A 16,903-nucleotide genomic window follows, 5' to 3' on the forward strand; every position below is an offset into this window, starting at 1 on the left:
CAGTTCTTGGTACAGCGCCGACTTGGGAAAAGGTTTTGAAAATGTTTGGTTCTTTTAAGAGAGGAATTGTTGTTTTTGGCGCTGTTCCCCGTGGACGAAGGTCTAGACATTTTTGTGACATCATTACAAATAGCGCAATGGGTCAGATGTAATCTACAATCGGTGATAAAATCACTCATTACCAAAGTACTATCTTAAAACTTAAAATGTTTGTCTATTAAAATCCGCAACATGTCATGTTTTGCAATTCTTTTTTGACAAATAAAAATATATATCGAAAAGGGCAGTATAGCTAAATACAATATTGCCACAGAGGTACAATTCTTATCAGAGAAAAACGTATCGTACACCGTTCTTTAAGAAATTTACAAAATATTTTAAAGTTAAAAATTTATTCATTCAGAAAATCCAGGTGAGAAGTTGTTTGATGTCTTTATTTTTTTCTTCCCATTAAATGTCATTAAAACGACATGTTTACACTTTAGAATAAAACACGAGCCGTCTAGGTACTTAATAACGCACCAGTTACAATGCTCCTTTTCCCATAAAACAGATCCAAATATCTTCATTATAACATATTTATACGCCAAAACGATAACATGAAACCAGTCCAAAATAATTCATTATACGTAATCAATCGTAAAAAGAAGTACTCCAAATACGTAAAACAACCACTTAGATAGATCGGTTGTGAAGATAACATTATAGGCAATGTTAATTATTTTTAATTAACAAGTTTAAATTAAGAACAAAAATAAAATCACAATGACTAGCCTGCATATCTACGTACGGCTTAAATCCAGAGTTTATGAAGATTTATCAAATATCTCATTAGTGGTTAATTGTCTGTCCCTTTCCAAAGGTTCACGGGTTCTGATGTATCTGGCTTTCCTAGCCTCTTCCCATGACTGCTCAAAAGGAGGTACCGTATACATAGTTTTTAGAGACCCGTCTGGGTTAAAAGATTCAGGTCCGATCGTCGATTTAGTAGGTTTCGGTTTTTCCTCTTCCGCCGGAATATTAGGTTGTGTTTCCACTTCCTCCACATCTGCGTCTTTCCAAACACTTGCAGTTTCAGCCTCGTTCACTTCTTCTGTTTGTGTGTGCGGCGGCGAACTCGGTCTCTCGTCTGCTGTATGTAAGGGTAACAGATGTTCCCCTTTGTCTGTAGATAATCGTCTTGTTGGGCTCTGTCTTAAATGAGCATGGTTATCCTCGTTCCCTGAATGGGTTGCATGTTTTCCCTTATCCGTTGAAAGGTGTTTTGTTGGACTATGTCTTGCATGGGCATGATTATCCTCATTGCCTGAATGGGTTGCATGTTTTCCCTTATCCGTTGAAAGGTGCCTTGTTGGACTGTGTCTTGCATGAGCATGGTTGTCCTCGTTGCCTGTATGTTTTCCCTTGTCCGTGGAAAGGTGCTTTGTTGGACTGTGCCTTGCATGAGCAGGGTTCTCCTCGTTGCCTGAATGGGTTGTATGTTTTCCCTTATCCGTTGAAAGCCGCCTTACAGCACTGTGTCTTGGATGAGCGTGAATATCCTCGTTGTCTGGAGGGGTGTGTTTTCCCTTATCCGTTGAGAGTCGCCTGGCTGGATTGTATTTTGGGGGTCCATGAACATCATCGTTGACTACATGGGATGTACTTTTTCCTTTATCAGTCGACAGTCTTCTGGCGGAGAGATGTCTTGGAGGACTGGTTCCTGGAGCAATGTGCTTTCCTTTGTCTAGTGACAAACGTCTGACTGGGCTGTGTCGAGGTGAACTCATCCCCGACTTTGTTTCTCCACTCTCGTTTTTGTGATCTCTTTCTTGTGATGTCTCGTGGTCGTCAGATGGAGTGCCTTGCGATTGACTGTCACTTAATGTTTGTATATATTGCTTCTGTTCCTCGGAGTCATTTGAATTTTCCGCTTCAATAGTTTCTGACTGATCTGATATTATCAATGGATTTATTTGCACATGTGGAAGATCATTATATTTATTTTGTATGAAGCGACCTGAACCTTTGATCCCATCAGAAATACCATTATTATCTTGCGCATGCGCTTTATTAAAACTTTGGAGGTACTCAATAAGCATCTCGGTGTCCATTGGGCTTGGATCTTTCTCGCGTGAGTTGCTTTCTGGTAAAGGCTTTCGTTGCAACCTAGGACTCCTGCCGCTTGCGTTTTTCATTCCAAAATCCTTGAATTTCGGATGATGGAACTTTTTATCGCTTGACAAGGTAGCATGATTTGTAAGTTGTTTGTGAACGCCGCCTCGGATCTTGTTCAGTTCCCTCTCTATCTCCTTGCGTTCTTGGTTCACCTTGTCGAGATTGAATCTGTATTCAGCCTCTATACCACCTCTCCCGCCAACCTCCTGGTCAAGACGGCGTTGTTCGCGTTTGTTGAGTTCACGTGCAAACTCTTGAGATTTAAACTGTCTTTTATAAATATCCATTTCTCTGTTAGTCTTCATTGATAACATTTCTTACGGCCTTCAATAGTCTTCAAATTTCTGTAAAAAGAGTCAAGTAAAAGGTATATTTAGCAGTACATTTACTTGATATTTAACTTGCAATGCAAAACATTTTTTGCAAAGTCATAGAAACTCGTGTCAGGCCCTCCGACACTTGACACAGGGCTACACTGAGTAAATTTGTAAGACAAATGTTAGGATTAAATACTCAGCGGTGTTCTAGAGGCTTATTTCCAAAATGTGACTTTGTTTAAAATTTCTCCAAAAGAGTTGATGGCTAAAGCGTTTTGTACACAAATGCAGTAAAATTGAAGTCAAATATTTGCACATTTTTGTGTAATCAGCAGTTATCAACATATACAGACAAATAAATCAGGTTCTCGCAGACGTTTTCAATGGGTCTCTAAATTCAAATGTACACGCATGTCAGATTGACAATTACATGTTTTCAAACGAGAGGAACACTTAAGTCGTAAAAGCCAAATGGTGTTCTCTATATACCTATTTGGACAATAAAAGCATAAGTAAATCCAATTTTGTTGGAAATAGTCGATAAAATGTATGCAACTGTGATAGAACTTCCATGTGATTTTAGACATAAAAATATATATAATACGTACAAAGAGACATTCCCTCTCTTGATTCTATTACGTTGTGAGGAAATCCACCTGAAAATAAATAAAAGAATAAAAATATTCACGAACACAGGTGATAAATGCAATCAATGTTTAACATAAAAACTCGGCTTTTAAAACAATTTATTTTACCTAAAAGAACCTTCCAGCACTTAGTGATATTAAAAAAGATACACGGCAGTCCTCATGTGTATCAAACATGAAGCCTTTCTTACTTAGTCTAAAACATTAATAAATTTTCTTGATGACGTCAAATTGAGATGAATTATTGTTCATTTAATATTTTTAATGAAGAAAAGAACATCACGATGGAGATTGGGATTTGTTTTCTGATTCAATTCATGTGGAAGCGTTGAAGTGCATAGTCGGACATCCGCGCGTTTATTGTGCTGAAATTGTAATGCGTTTTATGCTACTCACTCTAGCGTTATATAAAAACATTCAATTAGCGCTAATCACCCATAAAACGTTACCATCCATTGGAAATGACGTGTTACCTCTTTTGCGTAGGATCAAATCAATGAGAGAGATTGGGAATATACGACAGCATATCGTAAAAAAATACTAGTAAAAAAGGAGGGGGCAAGGTTGAATGATCAAATTTATCTTTTTTATTAGTTTTGGAGTTAAGCGGGCTATTTTAAAGTCAGTGACCACTTGTAAATCTCTAACCAAACATTCATGTATGACTCTACAGGTGGCAGAGATGTGTGTTTGTGCAGGGAAGGGTGGATAATTTAAAAGTTTTCATTGTACGTCAATGCAACGAAAATAAATATATGGTCTTTAACATTTATGAAAAGCGCAATTTTATATTCTTATAAACTTTTCAAAGGCGTTTTTTTAAAGCAAATAGAATTTTTATAATGGTTGTAAATGCATATGTCTGCACAACAATATTGATTTCCTTTTTAATCGCATCTATATAAAAACATTTGCGAAAATGGAACGATTTGGATTGAGTATTTTCAAGTTTTTTTAAGTATATGCATCAATCATATGTTGAGCACAAAAGGGTCAAAGTTTTGGTCCGATTTTATGACTTCGATCGTTAGAGTGTAATTGATCAGGTCATGTCTTCTTTGTTGACTTATAACAAAATACAAGAGTCTGAATTCCACTGACACGAAACATTTAGGGGGTCATACCTAAGATCAGTTAAATGAGCTTAAATAGGACTGTCTGTAAGATTTTCGCCGGTTAAACGTTTTGTTTAATGTACATAAAACGGATATTTTAAGCTTAAAGATATTTTATTTTATTCTATTTTTATTTACTTATTATTATTATAATTTTTTTTTTGCAGTTGGCAATGCTCGTAGTTTGCATTTTTTTGCATAAAACGATATAACGAAATATCTTAACATAAAAAATTTGTAGTGTTTTAAAAATAAACATCGCAAAACTAATAAAAGTTTTTATTCTTGTCCTTACATTTTGAAATATATTTTGATTTATTTTAACTTGATTATTTTACATAATCTAAATCTATATGAAACTTCTAATAGATAGTATATACATATTTCATTTTCACAAATTCATCCACATGCAGTTGATTTTTTTGTTTGATTGCCTTTTAGTTTTTTTTTTGAATGGTACACAGTCATCTTCGCTAGCCAAGGGTTTCTGATGCGCTACTCTGAGGAGAGTATAGCCTTTCAGAAACGATGATGGTTAGTTTGATTTTTTGGGGGGTAGGGATGGGGTGTATCTGTCCTGGTTAAATGCATTATATACATTTTATTATTATTATTATTTTTGTCTTACTCTATCTGCAGTTTTTATTTACTATTTAGACGAATTGTGACATCTGAACAATGACCAGATAGAGAAGTTTTGTAAACAGTGCCATGCAATCCCTTTATCTCATTACAGAGTGTGCGTCAGTCCCGTGCATCTAAATCCTCTCTGTTTGTCTCCATTTGTATGTGTATCAATTATCGGTAATCTAAAACAAGGGATTGAAAACTGGCGGCACTCTAAGGATATAGGTATAGTTGTTCTCCGATCTAAATTCTTGTTGTCAAAATATTTTTCACAAGCCGACCTTAGCATATAAAACAATCTAAATATGCAGATAGACAGACTTATCTTTTTGTTATCTTCTTAAAGAACATCGAAGGTCGGGTATATGTTTACATGTTGTTGGGTTTGTCGTGCCTAAGTTTATTTTTGGTGTTCGTGACAATGAACCAGTACCATGCAGAAGAGCCATTTTGGAAATAAAGCAGCAAGAAAATAATTTTTATGCGTCTTCCGTTGGAAGGGATGAGCAGTAAACGCAAATAAACACGAAAATATGTGGTCAACTCAACACTCCTAAATTCAATAATTGTTAAATAATGAATATTATTTCGTAGTAACTATTTTACTATATCATTCAACACTTTAAGATATCTTGGTTATATTTAAAGCAAAGAACATAAAGTTACTTGTCAAAATTTCGAAGAAAAAAGTGTTTAAAACAGCCATCTCAAGTTGTGTTCTATCAAATCCCTTCAGTATACGTCTCTTCAATGTTATTTATCATTTGAACCAACTGAATGGTTATTTTTACAAAAAGTCCTGTCACTAAAATTTTAATTTAAATTTAGCATTAATAAACACGTGTAAATCATGTGACCTATGCTTTTAATAGTATTTTTTGATTTAAGATGATTTACTGAGTACACAAAACGACGATATTCTGGAATATAAGATATAGACTTACGTACATCATATAATAGAATATTGCATACTGAATTCCTGGACCCTATTTTCTTTTCCAAATCTTCACATCACTGATATATTTTTGTGTGGAAAGACATGTTTAAAATATAGTTAAAAACAATTTCTACTTGAATGAATCTCCATTGATGCGTACATTAAATGTACTAATAAAGTACAATTTACACGATCAAGTCAAAATCGATTTTGAAAAGATGTGAAATCGCTCTTTATGTTAATCAGACATGCTAAAAGAGTTCCTTGTTCCCCCTTTTTTAAATCTCGCATGTTCAGCTGAATTTATAGTCCTGTCTAAGGAATTTATATAGCATTGCGATGCGTTATTTCGAATCATTCAAGCAAATTTTAATGATATTGCTAACGCTTTGGTGTACTCTTCAAACATTTCTATATATTCCTTAAATATTAATAAAAATTGAAAACTTCTATTCTTTTTTATTTTAATTGAATACAGTACCTATATAGTTTTTATTTAAAGATATGTGATTTCTTGTTTGTAGTAGCTGCTTACATGTATTTGGCGATATTCAGTTTAATTTTCTTTTCATTGTCAAGAAGAATTTAAAAAGCTGAAAGGAAAATAACTGCATGAGAGGTTGCCTTGTGCATGTTACATGTTCAACTCTAGCCACCATCGCTCTTCCAGTGTGGGCCAGCAAAGTGCACGCAACATGCATACGAAAATATGTGACGAGTCCGTAATTGGATACTTGCTTTAGAACAATTAGGTCATTATAAGCACATAAACTTGATTCCTTACACGATTTTATTGACAGTGTTTCTTCTACTAGGTTTATTGAGTTAATTTTATTGAAGACACCAGCAATATAGAAAGACCTCACTGTTCGATTTACACTGCACAGCGGGGCCGTTAGTGGGGTACATACTACTGTAACCAAACACTTCAAAGAGATATGTGTGCAGAACAATTCAATTAATTTGTCAGGTGCTTAAATGATGGTTTAACTTTAAGAATTAATGTATCAACTCTTTTATTGATTTGTTATATAGAGAGAATTTTTTTTGTTTCAATTCTTCTGCATAAAGTGCACTACTATATCAAATCAGAGATGCCTTTGAAAAATAAAATTTAAAAAAAATCAACATTATAATATAGATACATTTGAAGTGTCGATACATATATTACCATGATTACATTCTGATTAAAATCAAACCTTCACTCAGTAGCTTCTTTTTATTTGATAATCAAATAAATAATTTTCAAAGTTTAAAAAAAAAAATAATGCTTTGGTTTTAATCAGAAGGATAAATTTAATTTCACTGAATGTCATAAAAACTGTTGCTCTTATTATTTCACGAATTTTAAAATTTTTGTCAATTATTGAAACTTTACAAGTACATGTACATTGAACATGATCATGTGATGAAAGCTCATGAACATCCACACATCCATGTAACACGATGTGTTTTCAGCAAAAATTGACATGATGGCGATGTCTTTATATTTTTTCAACAATGTTATTCTATATTTCTAAGGATGTAATAAAATTTCTGTTAAAATCAAAATTATAATGCAGTGAGTCAAAGAGGTAACAAATATATCCCCCTTTAATAATTTCTTTTATTTGCAAAATTGTTGATATTTTTAAAAGTAAACTAACATGGATATCCAATTACAACCCCTTATTGATGCTATAAGATGAAATAATCATAATAAAGCTAACCTGACTGACCTCAGTGTAGGGAGACCCAGTATCCACACGGCGAAGGAGTGAGTAGTTCGGGGAGGGTCGCGGGGGACTTTATATTTCCTGATAGGTCTACATACAAGCACACGGCCCGATTGGACCGCACCTGACCCGGTGTTCCTTATTTAAGGCATGCGATAGGCATGCCTCTAACAATACACACAGGCTCAGCTCGCTGGCTCATTATGGAACCAAGTTGATTAAGTTCCTGAATGGTCTGATAAAAGGTTATTTAAACATCGATTATGTGCTCTGACAAAAATACAGTCTTGTGATTATAGCTGGAGTCGACATGCCATTTATAAAATTAGTAGTGATGAATGGGTACCGGGTTCTGGCACTCGGGTGGCGATGATAAGGATTTCACAAGGTCCACTGGGCAGAAAATAGCAGCTTGTTTTTATTTATCTGTCCTTCGAATATCAATATACACATATCGTATAATCTTGCAATGACTTGGCTATTTTTGCGATTCTACTAGTTGATGATGTTTGTTTTGCTTTGTTTTTTTTCCTTAGAAATTATGGAAATTGATGTCCAATTTTTCATCGGTCTTGTTGTTAGGCTATCTAATTTATGGTGTTTGCGACCCAAGTAAGGGAGGTAAAAAAAAACGCAATAGTTTCACTTAACCTGCTTATCGGTTAGAAATCAAAGGCCCAAAGGGCTACATTTCTAACTCAACAATGAAATTCACAAATACTTGTCCGATATTTTCAAACCACTTATTGTCAACACGAAATGTTTTATAGGTCTATCTGTCCAGATTTGAAATATTTGATAATACATTAAAGAGACCCTGCCTTGACAAAATGTTACACTAGTTTATTAACTTGTGATATCGCCTCTCTGTCAATACATACCCATGTGCCAATTTTGAGTCAGAAAAGTGCATTAACTTGGCAAATAGAATTGGTACGTGGGGGATATATTATGTATCTAGATCTTATTTACAAATAAACACATCTGTCAAACAATTTCAAGTCAACGGAATACCTTAATCGTAATCCATAGGAGGAAAAGTTAAGTCCCAACCAGAAAACTTTATTAAGCCCCGGACTTTTGACACCAGTATTGCTTTGTGAACGTTTATGAAGAAATTTTATGATTGATTTAATATTGATAAATGCTAGCAAGATACACGCGGTGACTCTTTCAGCATTTAATTTAGTTTCTTTGAACGATTTCGGGATAAAAATATGAGAGATAGAAAGAAGTACATCTAAATTCTCAATTCATCGATTTTAAAAACGGCGGAATTGAAATTAATCAAAGAATGTTTTACAATATCAAACTTTCTTGTCACTTGCATAATTTTCACATTACTGAGAAAACAAGATTAATCATCGTCGTTTTTTTTTCATGAATTACCGATGCACATGTATATTTTAATATCAATTTGTTTGATGCAAATACATGATAAATTAAAATGTGACTTCAAGTACATGAGTCATTTAAAAAAAAAATCCCCGTTACTTTCACCCAGTTTGATAAAGATCTTTTCTGTGGTTATCGAAAAAGAGTAGACTGAGGGAGGCTGGAACTTTAAAAACATATGTGTATGGTCATATACAGTTATTTTAATCCCCGAAATATGGCGATAAACAATCAATCAAATAACCCTACATTGGAAAGAATCTTGTTTGTTTATTTTGTTTGGTAAATTTTAAATTATTTGATTTTTGAAAACATTTTTCTCATACAATGGCGTGTAACTACCTCGTATATTTATATCCCAGACTGTGAAATACAAGCTGATTAATTCCTCTTACAAGTACTTCGTTATTGATACCAAGTTTTTTTTTAATTGAATATTTGCACACTTCAAAACCAAAGTTTATTGAAAACTACTTTGTTTAAACGAGAGAGTATACAAATCAAAATCCATCTTTAAAAAATCAGAAAATTCAAGTATAATCCACTGATCTTCAGGTAATACAAGTTAGTTTTTTTGTTTTCAAATTTATTGCCAAAATTATAAAATAAATTAAACTTCGATCAAAAATCCTCCTGTAATACCATTTAAGATGCAAAAACACTCGACTCATAAAAATGTTTGGAAAATATATTGGCATAACACAATATAATACTGGTATTTATACTAGTACATAGGATATTTAAAGGGGTTTTTCGTGACTAAAACATAAACATCAAGTCTGTGGGAGTTTATTTTTCTTTTTCTTGGGTAAGGTTGAGTTGGAGCGTACTATTATATATATATTTTTAAAAGACCATCAATACCTTCATCACTGCATTACATTCCCAGGCAGACTAGCTGGCATTTGTCAAGAGAGATAACTCAAAATTTATGTTGATCACTTTGTATATTCTATATTTCGTACGTTTGACTTTACTGAGTTGGTTAGTGGTTCATACATTATGTAATTAACAAATTAATATGCAATGTATAAAGTTTATGTAGAGTTTAAACATAAATTTTTCCTTATTTAAGTAATAATTAGCAAGGTCAGTATGTAAATACGTATGCTTGTTAGGCTTATTGATTTATGAAAAAGATCATTTGAAAATACATACACGTATTCAGGTATTACTACCATTTCTTTTATATTTAAACATTGTTAATTTTGTATAAGCCCTGTATCATCCTGTCATTAAACATTCATTGTATTTTTTTTTTAATTTACAAATTATGTTAAATCCCCTGATACGTGGATTGACGTATCAAGCCATGATTTCATATTTATTTACATTTTATAAGTGAGCGTATCATCCATTTCGGGAATTATAATTACGGAGATATTATCTTAAGAACCAATAAATAAAATATTTGATTTTCTATTACCTTATATGACTTTTAAAGTAGTCGTTTGGTCAGAATTTGCCGTGTAAAGCTGTCAAAATAAGTTATACCACCGAACTCGTTCTGATATTTTAAGGATATGCTTACAATCAGTAATCTTGAGTATGATCTTAAAGGCCATATACGTAAAATATGTGGTTATAAATTGTTGCAAGTAGCCAAAGAATCCAGGAAGAAGCTTACAGATTACAACTTTTCAATGAGCAGAAAAATACATGACCCTAGCTATTTGTGCATGCACATGTTAAAAAAAATCCAAATGCACCGGTGTTCGTTGTGTCGTTTCTACGGAGCTTTGCCACACTGTTTGTCCATTCTTAAATGTCCCTTTTTTAGAAAAAAAAAAAATTAAGGATGTTCTGCTGAGATGACTGGCGGGAAACCAGACTTCTTGGGATTTTTTATAGACAATAAATAGAAAATTCTTTCACCAAAAAACTTATCATCTGTAATTAAACTTTTCTAAATAAATTATATTTTAGATGACTATCATATACACAAAGAATCAAATTGTAAAGAGTTTGTAAAGAATTGTAAAGTGGCCAAAAAAAAGCATTTTTCATGGATAAAAGCAGAGAAGTTTTGTAGAAGTTGCAGACATCTCAGTAAAATAAGCAAAATACATCCTAAAATTGATATATTTTTTATCTTTCTTGTAGGAAGTGATTTAAACCAGCAGTTGGGTCCATGTAGCCGTCATTTCATAAATTTTTTGGCAGGGAAGATTTCTCATAAGAATCTGTGAATCCAATTTTTAAACTTTGCTTACATCTACCTCTAAGAAATACCGGTACCTCAGTAGTCAACACAAGTACTAGTCACAATGCTGAATGTATACATGCATTTTTGACAATATTTAATTAAAAATAAATTTCATAGTGACAATACTCACATTAGTATACATGTACATGACTTAATTTATGAATATAGATTGATCACACCCGATTGGCCTCATTTGGTTATTGCGATACAGCTACCGCCTTGACGATATTGTGGGCCGTCGTTTGACGCCTCCACCGTCATTATAAATCATCTTTTGGTGGTCCTTATACACCGCCATGTTTGACCATGAATAATAATTATTGTCCACATATGCCGTCCGTTTATTGAACTCAATGGTCTTCATTTTGGCAGCTAAAGTTGGAGCAGTTAATCGATTAACAATGCCCTGCACTTCTCTGTCTCTTCGAGATTCTATTGTAGTATTAGACCTTGAGAGAATGGGTTTCCGTCGAGGCGGAAGTCCATTGACGTCATCTTGCGCAGTCGCAGGACGAGATGCTGCCTTTAATGGTTTTGGTTCTCGCCAAGATGGATGTCGCATTCCTGAGTGCTTTGCAGAAGCAACATTCTGAAATAAGTGACAATGGTTATTGTATACCTTGTATGCTGATAACGCTATGTATTATTCTTCATTACTCTGTCTAGTAGACATAAAATTATTTGAGAGAGTCAACAAAATAACACAACTTCCTTGGATGTGGGATTAAAACCACTCATATTCTGTGTGCAGACAATAGTAAATGCTTATGACTATGTGTTTTGCTTATGACTATGTGATAACATAAATATGTAGATTAACATAAATATGTAGAAACTTCTAAAAATGCATTTTATTTTTGGTCCCTATATATATTAAACAGTGTATAAAGTCTAACGGTTTTTTTTTTTTTTTGGTTTTTTTTTTTTTGGTTTTTTTTTTCCAAAACGTGAACTTACATAAATAAATATTTTAGACATAATTCGTAGACTTTTTGCTGCAAATCAATATAGAGAGCTGAATTCCAATTTATAAGAAACTGAATACATGTACTAGTTCCACTTCAAATCTAGGCATTTATTTTCTGTACTATAACTTAATAATCTGTCAAAGATTGAGTTAAAGGTTACTACACACAAATTGAAAATAGTGTTACCGCACTATTTAACTTTAATTCCTGCAATATAGGTCTGTGGCCCAGGTCTGCCTTATGCATATTTTGTCTAGGTTATTAACAAGTGGATAAAAATAAGCCATTTTACACAATAGTGAATTATCCATTCTTTCAATGGACACACATTGGTCAAAGACGCGAAACACGGTCTTAATAACTAAGGTCCATTTAATCTCATTGACGTTAGAGTTCATTTCTGTCTCTTCGTCGTGATACAGCTTGTCCAAGTCTGAAAAACTTGATTAGAAACTGAAGTCTTTTTCTAGAGCTTGTTTTCGATATAGTAGATGTTCTTTATCACACATTAATGCTCGAAGTGTTTTAAACATCGAGGGAAAACTCAAATACTAAATACTTTACCATGTTTACTAAGTTTATTTTTTAAAAAAACATTGATAAAGGGGTTATCTTTATTTAAGTCTGAGAAATCCTCGAGACTCCAGAGTTTATTTTTCATAATATCTTTCCTAAAATCTCGTCACTTCTCTAAAATACAAGCATGACATACGTACAAAAATATAATATCAAAACACAGAAGAATAAATGTTGACGCGTATATGCCTACTTAGAAAGACGGGCCCAGACACTTTGATTAAAAACATTGCTATATTGGTGTTCGAAGTTATACACCTTGAAATGGATGGTTGAAGTTATCTATTTCTTCTCTTGTGAATAAAAACAATTCGAATCTAGATATTAAGAAAAAAAAGATAACGGTAATCACTGATCGCCTACTTATAATCAGAATGATAAAATCCAATAAACTTCTTACTTACTATACTAAAGATATTTTAACAATAAGAAGAAATTCAGCATAAAACTTTTTTTTTACCTGAAAGAATTATTTACATAAGCTTTGTATTTACATAATACGTAATTCAACTAAACGTCAATAGAGGGTGAAATATGAAAAGAACAATAATCCTAATGAAAAATCCATTTGAACCCCCCAAAAATGTGGAGAAGAGCATACGGGGGCATCAAAAACATCAGAGGTGGGATCAGGTACCATGATGGAGTAAGCATCCCCTATCGACCAGTCACGGCCTGCTAGCTGTGTGTTCCTTGTCTTGATCAGATAAATGGGGAAGAGTGTAAAAACAGCCTACCATCTGTGTATGAAAAACGTCAGCCTACTTTTGACTTGATTGTAAATTGTTTTTGCTGACAATGTTTCTATATGGACCATAGCATTTACAAAATATTGACTTGAATCAAGACTATTGATACCCTTCTTTCATCAACTGATTTGACAACTTGCCCCGATTCAGAAATTTGGTACGTAGAGCATGTTAAATTCTTGCTTATCGAATAAAAATGGAGAAATAAACAGGTGATTATGGTATATTTGATGATGATTTATATATACTCTCTCCTTTTTTCATTTCTTTAATTTGTTCGATATTATTTTGTATAGATACTCAAAGACTAAATCCTTGAACCGCTCCCGATTTTAACATATAATAATTACGCTCCTTCATCAGCATTACCATTGCTTTCCTCGTGTTCGATGATTCCCCACTCCTGGAGTATCTGGAATACCCTGACGCCTGAGAAGCCGAATCCGTTCTCCAACTCACAGGAAGTGAAGCTTCCGACATTGCAGACATTTTTAGTTAGCCTTTGTGTCCAAGTTCATCATCAACTCAACACAAACTTCAATCTAATAACTTCGATATAAAGTGCATTCCATTTGGGGTAAAGAATCCATCAGCTCATTGCGTTTCCAGCATCTCTGAGTTACAAAGAAAATTCCATTTCATGAAATGCTTTTGTTCCTGTACTTCACCACGAGCGACAAAATAAGATCCATAGATTTAGGTTGATTTCAAACTTTAATCTTGCGAGATTATAGAAAAGTGTTAGGATTACCATGATCCGATTTACGAATGGTGTTGGGACAGGAACATAAGTTTACGTCATGACTCATGCGCAGTTAAAAAATTCCGAGGATTAGCTGCATTAAGTTAAAATTATGTAAGATGCTCAGGTAGAATAATCTCACTGTTTTTTTCCGTAGATTTAAGGCTTACATCCGATGCAATATTTTTTTTAGTATAACATGCATTCTACAGGTTTTGTTTTCCACTGTGACCTTAGTAAACTACAATGTACAAGTTCACAGATTTCTGTAGATGATTTTTTATGCCCCAAAGTTAAAAGTTCAGGGGCATATAGTTTGTGCGTCTTTCTATCTGTTTATGTCAAAAATATCAAACCTTGCCCATAGGTTTTGATTGGTTGCAGCTATAGCTTTCATATTTCACAGGTGATCGAAAGGTCGTGGGTTGGACACAGGCTGCAACCACAGGGGCCAGTAACATGCTAAATTTGATTTTACGTAAAGGCTGTATATACAGAAAGAGTCTCTTTTTGTATACATATATATTCATCACGTAAAATCAAATTTAGCATGTTACTGACCCCTGTGGCTGCAACTACCCGAGTCGATAAAAATAGATAGCAACTTTTTCTTTGCCAAGCGTCGGACACTTTGAAGTGAAAATTGTGGATCCTTGGGATGAGACCACGCTCATGTCATGCCCATTGGCTTGATAAAAATCAAGATCCATCACAACCCAATGACACTGAGAGCCGAGTAGGGGTCTAAATTCGAAGGTATATGGTGACGTCTATAAAAGCACGGGGCTTCATGGGGGAAACATGCCCCCACTTTTGGTTGCAGTATTGTTAAGGGTAATGTAGTATTTGAGTAAAAATATTGGTACCTGAAAGAAGTTGGAGCCCTCTTCCCCCAACCACGAAATAGGATTTTCGAGTTTGGACAATTTTCCATGAGAAATTTTCTGGTCCATTGCTTAAGCAATCAACATTATTTCTGTCCAGAGTGCCATCCGAAGTAAAGTCACAAACTGTATCATCAAAACCAGCATCAAAACAGAGGAGAATTTCCTCTGCAGGAGAAGAGGAATCTTCAGAAATTGATGAGATAAAGGACACACTGGAATCAATTTAGTTGGCGGTTCAAAGGATTGTTACAAAGGATGATATACGAGAGATTGTTAAAAGTGTAGTGGCTGAATTCAAGGAGGACCTGAAGAGGGAATTACATGAGGAGTTGGCTGTCGGTATCAAAGAAGAGATCATGAAAGATTTAAAATCAGAGATTCAAGAGGAATTCAAGTCACAAAAAGAACAGCATGTTGAAGATGTTGCCAAAATAAGGAAACAGATATCGGACAAAGTAGATGGGCTAATGATGGACAATGATACAAACATGGAAAATGTTTCAAATCTTAAGAAACAAATTAGTAAATTGGAGACCAAACTGAAGGATGTAAACGAGCTTGCCAGCACAGCATTCAGTATGGCCAATTTTAACCAGCAGTACTCGCAAAAGAACAACATCAAGATCCTCAACTGGCCAGAACGGAAGGGCCAAAAACTCAAAGAAGAGTTTTCTACCATTGTGGCTGAGAGAACAGGCGTTATTCTCGATCTGCGGGACATTCTAGCCATTCACAGAATCCCATCCGCTGATAAACAAAATCCACACCCTGTGATTGTTAAGTTTAATACGACAGAGGCAAGAAAATCTGTGATAACAAAACGTGAAGCATTAAAAGAGGATTTCATCATGCTAGACCATATTACCAGTATGAATGCGCAGCTTTTGGGAGCCTTAAAAGCAGAGAACAGACATCTTGTTGACAGTGCCTGGTATTTCAATGGCCACATATTTGCGCTGGATATGACAGGAGAGCGACATAGAATTGATGTTACGGACAATATTGACAAAATATTTAGAGCTTAATTTTTTTTCACTAAAAATTGAAATGTTTAATTGTCTACAATAAGTAAAACTAGCAGGAGGAGCCGATACAGGTGGGACATTGACTTCAAGGCGAGGGATGCCTATTGAATGGTTGACTTTTGTGAATGTACATGTAAGTATGTGTAGAGTGTGTATGTATGAGTTGTTTTTGAGCTTTAGTGCACCTTCTCTAATGTTCTGTGTAATAAGAATGAAAAATTTTCATGACATTTGATGTGACAACTAAAATGACCAACAAAGTAGAAATGTTAGGTATATTGAGTATGAATGTAAGAGGTTTCTCTTCTACGGAAGCGTATTAGGGCCGCAGCAGTATTTTTTTTTTTTTAATTTGTTATAACAAATTAATAATTTGTTATAAGAAATTGATAATTTTTTATAAAAAATTGATTATTTGTTATAACAATTTGATAATTTGTTATAACAAATTGATAATTTGTTAAAACAAATTATTAATTTGTTTTAACAAATTATTAATTTGTTTAAACAACTTATTAATTTGTTATAACAAATTGATAATTTGTTATACCAAATTAATAAGTTGTTTAAACAAATTGATAATTTGTTAAAACAAATTGATAATTTGTTATAACAGATTATTAATTTGTTATAACAAATTATCAAATTGTTATAACAAATTATCAATTTGTTTAAACAAATTAGTAATTTGTTATAACAATTTATCAATTTGTTTTAACAAATTATCAATTTGTTTAAACAACTTATTAATTTGTTATAAGAAATTATCAATTTGTTATAACAAATTATCAATTTGTTATAACAAATTATCAATTTGTTATAACAAATTATCAATTTGTT

At 33.5% G+C, this 16,903-nt stretch overlaps 2 protein-coding genes across 2 annotated transcripts; both read right to left on the reverse strand.

Annotated features, from left to right (window-relative positions):
- Positions 1-412: 412 nt before the first annotated feature.
- LOC134276522 (uncharacterized) lies at positions 413-7,799 on the reverse strand. Its single transcript, XM_062758771.1, has 3 exons — positions 7,519-7,799; positions 3,083-3,130; positions 413-2,501 (listed from the first exon to the last, which is right to left on the reverse strand). The coding sequence occupies exon 3, from the start codon at positions 2,469-2,471 to the stop codon at positions 807-809; it is 1,665 nt and encodes a 554-aa protein (XP_062614755.1). The 5' UTR covers positions 2,472-2,501; positions 3,083-3,130; positions 7,519-7,799; the 3' UTR covers positions 413-806.
- Positions 7,800-11,270: 3,471 nt separating this feature from the next.
- On the reverse strand, positions 11,271-13,923 carry LOC134276520 (uncharacterized). The gene is made up of 2 exons (XM_062758770.1): positions 13,779-13,923; positions 11,271-11,705 (listed from the first exon to the last, which is right to left on the reverse strand). Exons 1-2 carry the CDS (start codon positions 13,896-13,898, stop codon positions 11,328-11,330), a joined length of 498 nt encoding a protein of 165 aa, XP_062614754.1. The 5' UTR covers positions 13,899-13,923; the 3' UTR covers positions 11,271-11,327.
- Positions 13,924-16,903: the final 2,980 nt, after the last annotated feature.

Source organism: Saccostrea cucullata, unplaced genomic scaffold (genome assembly GCF_032062105.1).
Source record: "Saccostrea cucullata isolate Sc308-1 unplaced genomic scaffold, CSIRO_AGI_Scuc_v1 ctg6931, whole genome shotgun sequence".
In the NCBI taxonomy this organism is placed as follows: domain Eukaryota; kingdom Metazoa; phylum Mollusca; class Bivalvia; order Ostreida; family Ostreidae; genus Saccostrea; species Saccostrea cuccullata.

Bases quoted from the DNA above. Each gene is read 5' to 3' on its own strand.
- LOC134276522 (XM_062758771.1), bottom strand. From the start codon at position 2,471: ATGTTATCAATGAAGACTAACAGAGAAATGGATATTTATAAAAGACAG.
- LOC134276520 (XM_062758770.1), bottom strand. From the start codon at position 13,898: ATGTCTGCAATGTCGGAAGCTTCACTTCCTGTGAGTTGGAGAACGGAT. The intron at 11,706-13,778 runs GTAATGCTGATG...CACTTATTTCAG, and splicing joins CGAACACGAGGAAAGCAATG to AATGTTGCTTCTGCAAAGCA.